General features: G+C 49.0%; 1 protein-coding gene across 1 annotated transcript in view; it reads right to left on the bottom strand.

The window, feature by feature from the left end:
* exoc7 (exocyst complex component 7) overlaps nucleotides 1-12,507 on the bottom strand; it is a 38,458-nt gene that overhangs the window by 10,308 nt on the left and 15,643 nt on the right. Inside the window, 5 exon segments of the mRNA XM_085964115.1 lie at nucleotides 3,625-3,691; nucleotides 4,430-4,492; nucleotides 5,464-5,562; nucleotides 6,961-7,113; nucleotides 10,073-10,218. Coding sequence (XP_085820241.1) covers nucleotides 3,625-3,691; nucleotides 4,430-4,492; nucleotides 5,464-5,562; nucleotides 6,961-7,113; nucleotides 10,073-10,218 — 528 coding nt within the window.

Raw genomic sequence — 12,507 nt, 5'->3', positions numbered from 1 at the left:
TGATCCTAGACAGCAAGTGTCAGCAGGCTAGTCGCCCTTGGCCCCCATCCCCAGATCTTCCCAGAACGGGTCACTGGATACTAACCAGGCCCAGGCTTTTCCTTACCCTAGGCCAGGAGCGCTGATGCCCACCGTAGCACAGACGGGAATCAAACCTGGGATCTTCCGGACTGTACGGATCATGTTCCACTTTGGGGAACGCAGTTACCAACTGAGCCTTTAGGAAGCATTGCTGAATAATTACCCCAGTAATGGTACAAAGGGACAAGCAGTTGCCCAGTATAAAAACAAAAATGCTAATTTTGAGCAATTTATGCATCAGTTCTTCCCCCGAGCCACTGCCATCGCCACTCCCTCCCCCGCTGTATATAATGGGTAATACATTTCCAGGGAGAATAAACTGCTAACAGAGTGAAGTAATGGACACGGTTTAACACGACACGGATTCCACTGAAATAATATAAACTGATGGACAGATGCCAGGGATGAACGGACTCGGAATTCCATTAACTCACCTCTGGGATCTAAAGGGATATTGTAAGTGTCTCCCAGAACTACAAGTGACAGCAGAGCAAAGAGAAGGGCAAAAGTGAAAAGGGTTAGAAGTCCATTAGTTCAGAGAAAGCAAAGAAGTTAAACAGGACAAGCAGAGGGATTAGGGAGCGGGTAGAACACCGGACAGGCAGAGGGGTTAGGGAGCGGGTAGAACACGGACAGGCAGAGGGGTTAGGGAGCGGGTACAACACTGGACAGGCAAAGGGGTTAGGGAGCGGGTACAGCACCGGACAGGCAGAGGGGTTAGGGAGCGGGTAGAACACCGGACAGGCAGAGGGGTTAGGGAGCGGGTACACCACCAGACAGGCAGAGGGGTTAGGGAGCGGGTACAGCACCGGACAGGCAGAGGGGTTAGGGAGCGGGTAGAACACCGGACAGGCAGAGGGGTTAGGGAGCAGGTACAACACCGGACAGGCAGAGGGGTTAGGGAGCGGGTACAACACCGGACAGGCAGAGGGGTTAGGGAGCGGGTACAACACCGGACAGGCAGAGGGGTTAGGGAGCGGGTACAACGCCGGACAGAGGGGTTAGGGAGCGGGTACAACGCCGGACAGGCAGAGGGGTTAGGGAGCGGGTACAACGCCGGACAGGCAGAGGGGTTAGGGAGCGGGTACAACGCCAGACAGGCAGAGGGGTTAGGGAGCGGGTAGAACACGGACAGGCAGAGGGATTAGGGAGCGGGTAGAACACGGACAGGCAGAGGGGTTAGGGAGCGGGTAGAACACGGACAGGCAGAGGGGTTAGGGAGCGGGTATAACAGACAGGCAGAGGGGTTAGGGAGCGGGTAGAACACGGACAGGCAGAGGGGTTAGGGAGCGGGTATAACACGGACAGGCAGAGGGATAGGGAGTGGGTATAACACAGAAACATAGAAGATAGGAGCAGGAGGAGGCCATTCGGCCCCTCGAGCCTGCTCCACCATTCAATGCGATCATGGCTGATCATCCAAATTCAGTACCCGGTCCCTGCTTTCTCCCCATACCCCTTGATCCCTTTAGCCTTAAGAAATATATCTAACTCCTTCTTGAATATATTTAATGTATTGGCCTCTACTGCCTTCTGTGGTAGAGAATTCCACAGGTTCACCACTCTCTGGGTGAAGAAATTCCTCCTCATTTCTGTCCTAAATGGCTTACCCCTTATTCTTAGACTGTGACCCCTGGTTCTGGACTCCCCGACCATCGGGAACATCCTTCCTGCATCTAGTCTGTCCAGTCCTATCAGAATTTTATAAGTTTCAATGAGATCCCCTCTCATTCTTCTAAACTCCAGCGAGTACAAGCCCAATCTCTCCTCATACGTCATTCCTGCCATCCCAGGTATCAGCCTTATGAATCTTCGCTGCACTCCTTCCATGGCAAGAACATCCTTCCTCAGATAAGGCGACCAAAACTGCACACAATACTCCAGATGTGGTCTCACCAAGGCCCTGTACAACTGCAGCAAGACATCCTTGTTCCTGTACTCGAACCCTCTCGCTACGAAGGCCAACATGCCATTTGCCTTCTTAACCGCCTGCTGCACCTGCATGCTTACCTTCAGCGACTGGTGCACAAGGACACCCAGGTCTCATTGCACTTCCCCTTCTCCCAATCTATTACCATTCAGATAATAATCTGCCTTCCTGTTTTTGCCACCAAAGTGGATAACCTCGCATTTATCCACGTTATATTGCATCTGCCATGCTTCTGCCCAATCACCCAACCTGTCCAAATCATCCTGGAGTTTCTCAGCATCCTCCTCACAGCACACACGCCCACCCAGCTTTGTGTCGTCTGCAAATTTGGAGATATTACGTCTAGATCATTAATATATATTGTGAATTGCTGGGGTCCAAGGACCGATCCCTGCGATACCCCACTAGTCACTGCTTGCCACTCGGAAAAAAGCCCGTTTATTCCAACTCTTTGCTTTCTGTCTGCCAACCAGTTCTCTATCCAAGTCAATACTTTGCCCCCAATCCCATGTGCCTTAACTTTACACGCTAATCTCTTATGCGGGACCGTATCGAAAGCCTTCTGAAAGTCCAAATACACCACATCCACTGGTTCTCCCTGATCTATTTTAACCAGTTACATCCTCAAAAAATTCCAGTAGATTAGTCAAGCACGATTTACCTTTTGTAAGGTTGGGGTTAGGGAGTGGGTATAACACCGGACAGGCAGAGGGGTTAGGGAGCAGGTAGAACACAGGACAGGCAGAGGGGTTAGGGAGCGGGTAGAACACCGGACAGGCAGAGGGGTTAGGGAGCGGGTACAACGCCGGACAGGCAGAGGGGTTAGGGAGTGGACACAATATTACTTCAAGTAAAAAGCAAGAAAAATAAAATTCAGAAAAAGGACAATGAAAAAGATTATTAATTGGTTTCTAAAATAAATGCCCGACAAGTAATTAAACACTCCGGCAAGATTTGCAGCAAGAAAGAAATTGCAAGAATTTGATGTAATTTTTGAACCCAACATTGGTGGGATTTTCAAGCCGTTTTGAGGCCCCAAGCTTTTAATACCTGCAATGATTTCATTTCAAGCCCCCCTGAAACTTGAGCCACAGCTTTTAGAGAATTGATATCCATCGACAGAAGTTTCATTGCAGGCGAGAACCGCCCAGTGGCTGGGCGGGAAAGTCTGGAAGGTCGGAGGGCCATGACCTCTTCCAACACCAGTGGTGCCACGGTAACGCACGTTTAGGAAGCAGCGGGTGTTTGCGGCTGGACGGTACCCCTTTAAACTGGAGTGATTTAATCCAAACGCACTTGGATGGAAGGGTCAGCAAACACAAATCAGAGCAACCCTCCCACCCTTGGTCCCCCGCCCAGCCGCAAACACACTCACCCTTGGTCCCCCGCCCAGCCGCAAACACACTCACCCTTGGTCCCCCGCCCAGCCGCAAACACACTCACCCTTGGTCCCCCGCCCAGCCGCAAACACACTCACCCTTGGTCCCCCGCCCAGCCGCAAACACACTCACCCTTGGTCCCCCGCCCAGCCGCAAACACACTCACCCTTGGTCCCCCGCCCAGCCGCAAACACACACACCCTTGGTCCCCCGCCCAGCCGCAAACACACTCACCCTGAGAAGCCAACATTGCACTCGCTGTCTCCTGGAAATCCAGCAGCTGCTGAAGGAATAATATAGCCTGAAGAAGAAATAATCAGTGATTGTTACTGCCTCATATGAATAGTAAAACTGGACACAGCAAACACAGCACGATTTGGAATTCTCTACCCCAGATATCTGTGGATGCTGAGTCGTTGCGTATATTCAAGGCAGAGTTTGATAGATTTTTGGACTCGAGGGGAATCAAGGATCGGGCAGGAAAGTGGAGTTGAGGTAGATGATCAGCCATGATCTTATTGAATGGCAGAGCAGGCTCGAGGGGCCGACTCCTGATCCTAATTCTTATGTTCTTATTTCCACTCTCTTCCTCACCCTCGGTTTCCACCCCCCCGCCCCCACCACTGGCCGATGGGTTTGGTTCTATGGACCCGTTGCCCTCCAGTTCCCTCGCCCCAGTAACCATTCTTCATTTACAAGTCTAATCAGTGGGTGTGGGCACACGATCCCATCACGTCCCGTTCACTGACAGCAGGAGGCACTGGGTGTTGACTAAGAGCAGGAACCCCCCCCCCCACCCCCCTCTACCCCCAGGGGACATTGGCGCCCAATTGTAGCGCCCCCCCACCCTGCGATCATCTAACCTGGGACAGAGTGGGGAATCTACCCGACTAGTATGGCCCTTTACCAACTGAGCAATGGGGGCAGCAGTAGAGTGTGTTCCATTATATCTACTTTATACTGTGCATTGTACACTGAACTCCAACAACATTAAGTGTAACAAGACTATACAAATACTTATAATGCCATACCAACGTACATTACTGGTCAGTTCATGGACAGTTCCGTCCTTGGGCATATTGTATTCTTTGTCTGGATCATTCTGGGGAGGAAGGAAAGAGAATCACAAAAAGGAACCCATGTCCCTGCTTGGAACAGTGCGATTTTCTTTGAATGATGCAAGTAATTTGTTTAAGGTTCGGTCTCTGGAACAAAAACACCTTCTAGCCTCTTCGTTTGAAGTATAAAAGGTTTTATTAAGAAACTACAATACAAGAAATAAAGATGTTAAAATACAAGACGACATTGAGATAAAACCGGACTTTAACAAGGTTTGAAGGTGATCGATCTCGAATGGCCTTGTGGTAACACTCGAGTGGCCCAGTCTCGCTCCAAGAAACCTTCTAACCAATGTTCCCTCTAAGGTGCACGGACGCGCATCAATCGGTCTCGTGCCGGCCGCTCACAAGCTGTAGCCGCTGGAAGATACCGCGAACGCACAGCAAATTTAAAGGGACCGCGCAAAAAAAATTAGAAGGAACGTAGGTTCCAACATATACAATTCCAGTCTTGACATGTACGTAATCAGTTCTCAAGGACTTTGAGCTTGGAGCCCATAGGTCAATCAATTTCACTGTCACAAGCCCAGCACCTATCTGATGTCTCCTACACAATCAACAACAGGGCCGGAAACATAAAATAACACTTCCTATCCCATCACCCCATAAACATGAGATAATAATATGGAGACAGGGCGTCTCATGACGTGTTACTCCCTCCCTAACAGCACTGTGGGAGCACCTTCACTGCACGGACTGCAGCGGTTCAAGGCGGCAGCTCACCGCCACCTTCGAGGGCGATTAGGGATGGGCAATAAATGCTGGCCTTGCCAGCGACGCCCACATCTCATGAACGAATGAAAAAAAACAATCGAGGACACATATTATTACAAGATTTAAGCAATGTTTAGCTGAAGGTTGACAACATTCAACAGAAGGCTGTTTTCTACCGACAGCCTGCAAAAATTGCTTTACTTAAAAGAACAGCATGAAACGTTACTGAGTCACGACCTACCTTAATGCTATCTGCAAACTCTTCCAGCGCTTTGGCTCCCGTGGTCTCCATGGAGGTTATAAGTACCGGCAGTTTATTCTTGGTGCTGGCTGCTGTTCCCTACATGACACAAGCACAAGAGGATTACCGAAATATGTGGTGGAGCAAATTTGTCGGGAAAAAACGTTTCAAGCCCCAGTTCCACACCCGCCCTCGGGAAAAGGGAAGACAGTGAGCACGATTCTGGGTCGGCACCTCCACCAGCTGGGCTGCTCAGCACTCCACCACTTTGAGGCTGGTTGCTGGGCACGAGGTGGCCTCTGATCAGAAGATATTCACTGCGGGGGTGGCACGTTGGCCGGGAACCCGCCGTTGCTGTGACACAGGCAGGGAGAGGGGGGTCAGGATAGAGCCCACCATTCCTTGCACAGCACGTTTCTAATCTCCGCCGTGGAGGTGTGGGGATTTGGAGGGAGCGGGGAGAGGATTCAGAGGTCACCAAACGCTGGGCAAACACCCGCGGGGACGGAAGGAAAGGAAAGGAAATGCACAGACATAATGCTGCAGCAATACTGTGGCTACAAGAGCAGGTCAGAGGCTGGGGATTCTGTGGAGTGTCTCACCTCCCGACTCCCCAAAGCCTTTCCACCATCTACAAGGCACAAGTCAGGAGAGTGATGGAATATTCTTCACTTGCCTGGATGAGTGCAGCTCCAACAACACTCAAGAAGCTCGACACCATTCAGGATAAAGCAGCCCGCTTGATTGGCACCCCATCCACCACCTTAAACATTCACTCCCTCCACCACCGGCGCACCGTGGCTGCAGTGTGTACCATCTACAAGATGCACTGCAGCAACTCGCCAAGGCTTCTTCAACAGCACCTCCCAAACCCACGACCTCTTCCAACTAGAAGGACAAGGGCAGCAGGCGCATGGGAACACCACCACCTCCAAGTCACACACCATCCTGACTTAGAAGTATATCGCCGATCCTTCATCATCGCTGGGTCAAAATCCTTGACCTCCCTCCCTAACAGCACCGTGGGAGCACCTTCACCACATGGACTGCAGCGGTTCAAGGCAGCGGCTCACCGCCACCTTCTCAAGGGCAATTAGGGATGGGCAATAAATGCTGGCCTGCCAGCGACGCCCACATCTCGAACAAATTTTAAAAAAACAGCAAGCCATGCGTGCTCGAATCTACCTCCTGGCAGATCTTGCCCTTCTTGCCACTCACCATACATCGGTCACGAAGAGCTGGCCGACACCTGGCTGCTTGGCCTCCAAACTCCATTCTATGTGCAGCCAGGAGGTGGTGGTAGAGAGCAGCCCAGCCAGGGGGGAGGGTCCATTTCACAATTCACAATTTCACATTCACATTCACATTTCACCTCTGCACTCACTCGGGCAGCATACCTCAGCTCAAGAATTCTCCGCCTGGCACCAATCCCACGCTGTGGCTTAAAGCCCCGGTCCTCCCAGCACTGTGCCTTTTGGAAGCGATTACTGCACTCACCTGCAGAACCTGATCAAACTCTTGCTTCATCTGCTTCAGGTGCTTAAGGATAGGGAATATAGTTAAGACAGCAGAATAATCGTGCCGCATAATCGCTCGGCGGGCTGTGGAGACGATACTCTCTCCCTCCACCATAAGGCCATCCAGTGCTTCCTGTAACAGGAAAAAAAAAACACAGAACCAGTCACAGGCCGGATCCGATAGCCAACCTGAAAATCCTCACGCAAACAGATCCCGTCACTTTGGAAAATCTGTTTACAGGATAGACACGAGTTTTTGTATTAGATGGAAGTAACATTACCCGAGAGTCATTGTCTGGTCTGGTACATTCTGCAAACAGAACAATGGTAAAAAGCTGCGGCCAATTATAGGCTGACCAAATGAAAGAAAAAGCTTCCATTTCTACAGCACCTTGCACAACCTCAGGTCGTTCCAAAGCGATTTACAGCAATGAAGTACTTTTGAAGTGTAGTCACTGTTGTAATGTAGGAAACGTGGCAGCCAATTTGCAGACAGCAAGCTCCCACAAACAGCAAAATACCAAAAATAGTGGGGAACGAAGGGGCTAATAAGAGTGAGGAATTTAAAGTAATTAATATCAATAGAGAAAAAGTACTTGAGAAACTAATGGGACTAAAAGCCGACAAATCCCCTGGACCTGACGGCCTACATCCTAGGGTTCTAAAAGAGGTGGCTGCAGTTAGTGGATGCATTGGTTGTGATCTTCCAAAATTCCCTAGATTGTGGAATGGTCCCAGCAGATTGGAAGGTCGCAAATGTAACCCCGTTATTGAAGAAAGAAAGGAGGGAGAGAAAAAACAGGGAACTACAGGCCAGTTAGTCTGACATCAGTCATCGGGAAAATGCTGGAATCTATTTACTAAGGACGTGGTATCAGAGCACTTAGAAAATCATAACATGATTAGGCAGAGTCAACATGGTTTTATGAAGGGAAATCACGTTTGACAAATTTATTCGTGTTTTTTTGAGGATGTAACTAGCAGGGTAGATAAAAGGGAACCAGTGGATATAGTAAATTTAGATTTCCAAAAGGCATTCGATAAGGTGCCACATAAAAGGTTGCTATGCAAGGTAAGGGCTCATGGGGTTGGGGGTAATATATTAGCATGGATAGAGGATTGGTTAACGGACAGAAAACAGAGTCAGGATGAATGGGTCATTTTCCAGTTGGCAGGCTGTAACTAGTGGGGTGCCGCCAGGATCAGTGCTGGGGCCTCGGCTATTTACAATCTATATTTATGACCTAGATGAAGGGACCGAGTTTGCTGACGATACAAAGCTCGGTGGGACAGTAAGCTGTGAGGAGAACACAGAGTCTGCAAAGGGATATAGATAGACTAAGTGAGTGGGCAGTAAAGGTGGCAGATGGAGTATAATGTAGGGAAATGTGAGGTTATTCACTTTGGTAGGAAGAATAGAAAAACCAGAACATTTTTTAAATGGTGAGCAACTTTCAAATGTTAGTGTTCAGAGAGATTTGGGTGTCCTCATACAGGAAACGGAGTCAGCATGCTGGTACAGCAAGCAATTAGGAAGGCAAATGGCATGTTGGCCTTTACTGCAAGGGGTTGGATTTAAAAAGAGTAAGGAAGTCTTGCTACAATTGTACAGGGCCTTGGTGAGACCACACCTGGAGTACTGTGCACAGTTTTGGTCTCCTTATCGGAGGAAGGATATACTTGCCTTGGAGGCGGTGCAACAAAGGTTCACTAGATTCATCCCAGGGATGAGAGGGCTGTCCTATCAGTAGAGATTGAGCCTATGTGTTCTGGAGTTTAAAAGAATGAGAGGAGATCTCATTGAAACATACAAGATTCTGAGGGGGATTGACAGGGTAGATGCTAAGAAATTGTTTCCCCCTGGCTGGAGAGTCTAGAACCAGGGGTCACAGTCTCAGGATAAGGAGTCGGCCATTTAGGACTGAGGTGAGGAGAAATTTCTTCACTCAGAAGTTTGTGAATCTTTGGAATTCTCTGCCCCAAAGGGCTGTGGAGGCTGAATCATTGAGTATATCCAAGGCTGAGATCGATAGATTTTTGGACTCTAGGGATGGGGCGGGAATGTGGAGTTGAGATTGAAGATCAGCCATGATCCTATTGCATGGCGGAGCAGGCTCGAAGGGCCGTACAGCCGACTCCTGCACCTAATTCTTATGTGATAATGACCAGATAATCGACTCGCAGATGAAAGACTTGCAGAACCTCCGTCAGCCGTGGCTCAGTGGGTAGCGTACTAGCCTCGGATTCGGAAAATTGTGGGTTCAAGTCCCACTCCAGAGACTCCCAACAACTCAGTGCAGTACTGAGGGAGTGCTGCACTGTCAGAGGTGCCGTCTTTCAGATGAGATGTTAAAGTGAGACCCCATCTGCCCACTCAGGTGGAGGTAAAAGATCCCATTACACTATTCAAAGAGCAGGGGAGTTCTCCCCAGTGTCCTGGGCCAATATTTATCCCTCAACCATCATTAAAAAAGCCAGATGATCTGGTCATTATCACACTGCTGTTTGTGGGAGCTTGCTGTGCGCAAATTGGCTGCCGCGTTTCCCACATTACAACAGTGACTACAATTCAAAAGTACTTCATTGGCTGTAACGCGCTTTGGGACGTCCTAAGGTTGTGAAAGGTGCTAGAGAAATGCAGAAAAACAAAAAACGCGCAGAAGTGACCCTGGTTCGGGCCTGGTGACGAGGGGCCCAGGCTCTACCCGCGCCAATCATGGACAAGCAGCGAGGTCGTACAACACCTGCATACAACTTAAAGCTCACCAAGAAATCGGTCATCTGCCTCAGCAACAGCGAGGAGACGCACACAATCCCTGGCCCAATCACCGTCGCCTTTCTACCTTCACCCAGCCACGAGGGCCGGGCACTGGACCCATTCACACAAACCCACTGTTGCTTCAAAAGTTAAAATATTTCAGATGGTTTTCACAAGCCAGAAAACCAAGTTGCCAAACTCCGAAATGGCATCAGCAAATCGCTGCGATGCTGCCAGCTTACTGGAGTGCAACAGAAACAAAATCGTTGGCCTAAATTGTTTTAAAGAGAGAAACAGCAACCACCAGTGTAACAGACAGCTGCGAGAGTCCCACCTGTATCAGAGAGTCAAAGGTTCGCTTCTGGTGGTGCTCAGGAATGATCTCCGTCAGTAACTGGTACTCACTCTGTGCCAGTTTGACAAAGGCGCTGATGCAGTGAATGTAAGAGTCGATCTCACTGTCCAACACGTCCTCCTTCCCTGAGAACACAGGCACAAAGTAAGATTCCAAGGAAGGCAGGAAGCAGAGTTACTCCCAATGCAAGTTTAACATTTATTCCACCTAACTTTATACTTCCCACGCTATTCCCTTGGCCTGTAGGGGGCTATGGGAGGGGAAAGAGGTGCTAATCAGGTCATGGGAGAGCGCACGCGCACGCGCACGCGCACACGCACACGGTGGGGCGAGCACCATCGGCAGATCACTGGCTCAGGAAGGGGCAGTGCAGACAAGGTGGGACAGACGTTGGGAACACGGACTAAAACCGAAATGCCGAGTTTATAATACTCAATGACCACAGGACATAGCAGAGGCAACAAAAAGGTTAGAGCGAGCTTGTATCCACAAAGAGAATCACATCACAAACCAAAACCTGATTTATGACCTTGTGCAATTGTTACTCATGTTTAAAAAGGAATTAAATTCAAATGAATGCCAATGTTTAAAGAAATGAGATATTCTGCAATGTCATAACCTAAAAGCTACAGATCATAAATGTTTCAGTCAGTAACAAGTCACACATGCATAAATAATAAATTTAAAACCAAAAATCACAATCGCAACACAAAAAAAAACTAATATATTTTCCCCACTCCCAACTCCTTTGTCCTTCATTTTCTCCCTTGTACTTGGCCTTCCCACATCAAGCAATTTACAGACACACAACGCCAACACACGCACACAAAAAACCAGAAGTGGACTATTTGCATGCTTCTGTCAAAACCACAAAGTATTCGTAAGGATGTTTCTGACGAGCACAGATTGCTACTCTCCACTGTCTTCCTTACTCCTGCTGCACCCCCCCACCACTCCCCACAAAACAGGGACCTCTGTTCCTATACGGAGGTTGATAGATTTTTGCATGGTAAGGGTATCAAGGGATGTGGAGCAAAGGTGGGTAGATAGAGTTGAGGTACAGATCAGCCATGATCTAACTGAATGGTGGAAGAGGCTCAAGGGGCTAAATGGCCTCCTTCTGTCCATAATTCAAGCCCTGGCCTCAGTTGCAAAACATCTACCCCTACTGCTGCATCTCTCTGACACGGGGTGGGGGGGGGGGGGGGGGGGGGGGGAGAAAGAGAGCGGGAAATAAGAGGGAAAATTAGAGATATAATCTGAAAACCCAAGGACCAAGATAGACAGCTAGATAATGTTAAAGGAACCAAATCTTTACTTTACAACTGCACCTGCCGTCACCTTTGCTGACTGTCCATTACCCTACAGTTAACTGGGAAGAACACAGGGCTGAAAACTCAGTGATAACCCCCGAACAGCAACATATCAAATCTGGTGTGTAGTGTAGGAGGATCAGGATTGAGTAGGCAGGTGAGAAGGAAGAATGAGAGAGCAGCAGTCTTTGCAGGCAAAAAAATCACTGAGCAATTCACATCTACATTACAATTCTATAGGGATCCAGGGGTATGGGGAGAAGGCAGGGACAGGGTACTGAATTTGGATGATCAGCCATGATCTCATTAAATGGCGGAACAGGCTCGAGGGGCCTACTCCTGCTCCTATCTTCTATGTTTCTATGTTTCTAATTGTACAAGTGATAGCATGGCCTGCACCCACTGAACACCATCAGCACAGCTAATAGCAGCCGATCTCTGACCCAGCAGCCACCACACAAACGGTCGCTGGGCTGCAGAGATTGACGTTATGGTTCCTAAACATGCTGCACCACGGGTGTAACTGTGGAGCAATCACTGCAATATGAACAGTGTGAACGTTCCCCCCTCTTCTAAACCCCCAAGATTATATTAAATTCAGCAGGCTTTCATTTTGTTAAAGAAATCCAAGTAATTATATTACTCTTAAAATTCCAATACAGGGAAACGATGTCACAAGCCCATCCCCACACATCCATGACTGAAATCACATCTCAACTCCCAAGTCAGGCTGAATGAAAGTTAGATTATCATACGACAAACACTTCTGCTGGATAGTTTGGTCGAAATACTTCACACCAGTGTGGAAGGAAGTTTGAACTCCCATCACTGGACCATTGCATGAATCCATCAGATGGGAGTGGTGCTAATCACCCATCACGATTCAAGATTATTTGGGGAATGATGGGCCAGCAGAATGGCAGCATCACCCATTTTGCCCGACGTCAAATGCACTCTTGGCTGAATACGGCACGCTTTGGGTAGAGTCTGCAACCCCTTCACTCGCCACTCAACGAGAGCAGCAGGAGAGGGAGGAGGAGAGGTTGGAGGTGAGCAGCCATGAAGGGGTGTGGAGGTGAAAAGAGGAGAAGACAAGACATA

This window comes from Somniosus microcephalus, chromosome 21 (assembly GCF_052327205.1).
Source record: "Somniosus microcephalus isolate GS21.2 chromosome 21, FLI_Smic_1.0, whole genome shotgun sequence".
NCBI lineage: Eukaryota > Metazoa > Chordata > Chondrichthyes > Squaliformes > Somniosidae > Somniosus > Somniosus microcephalus.
This window is presented reverse-complemented; position numbering and strand designations above follow the sequence as displayed.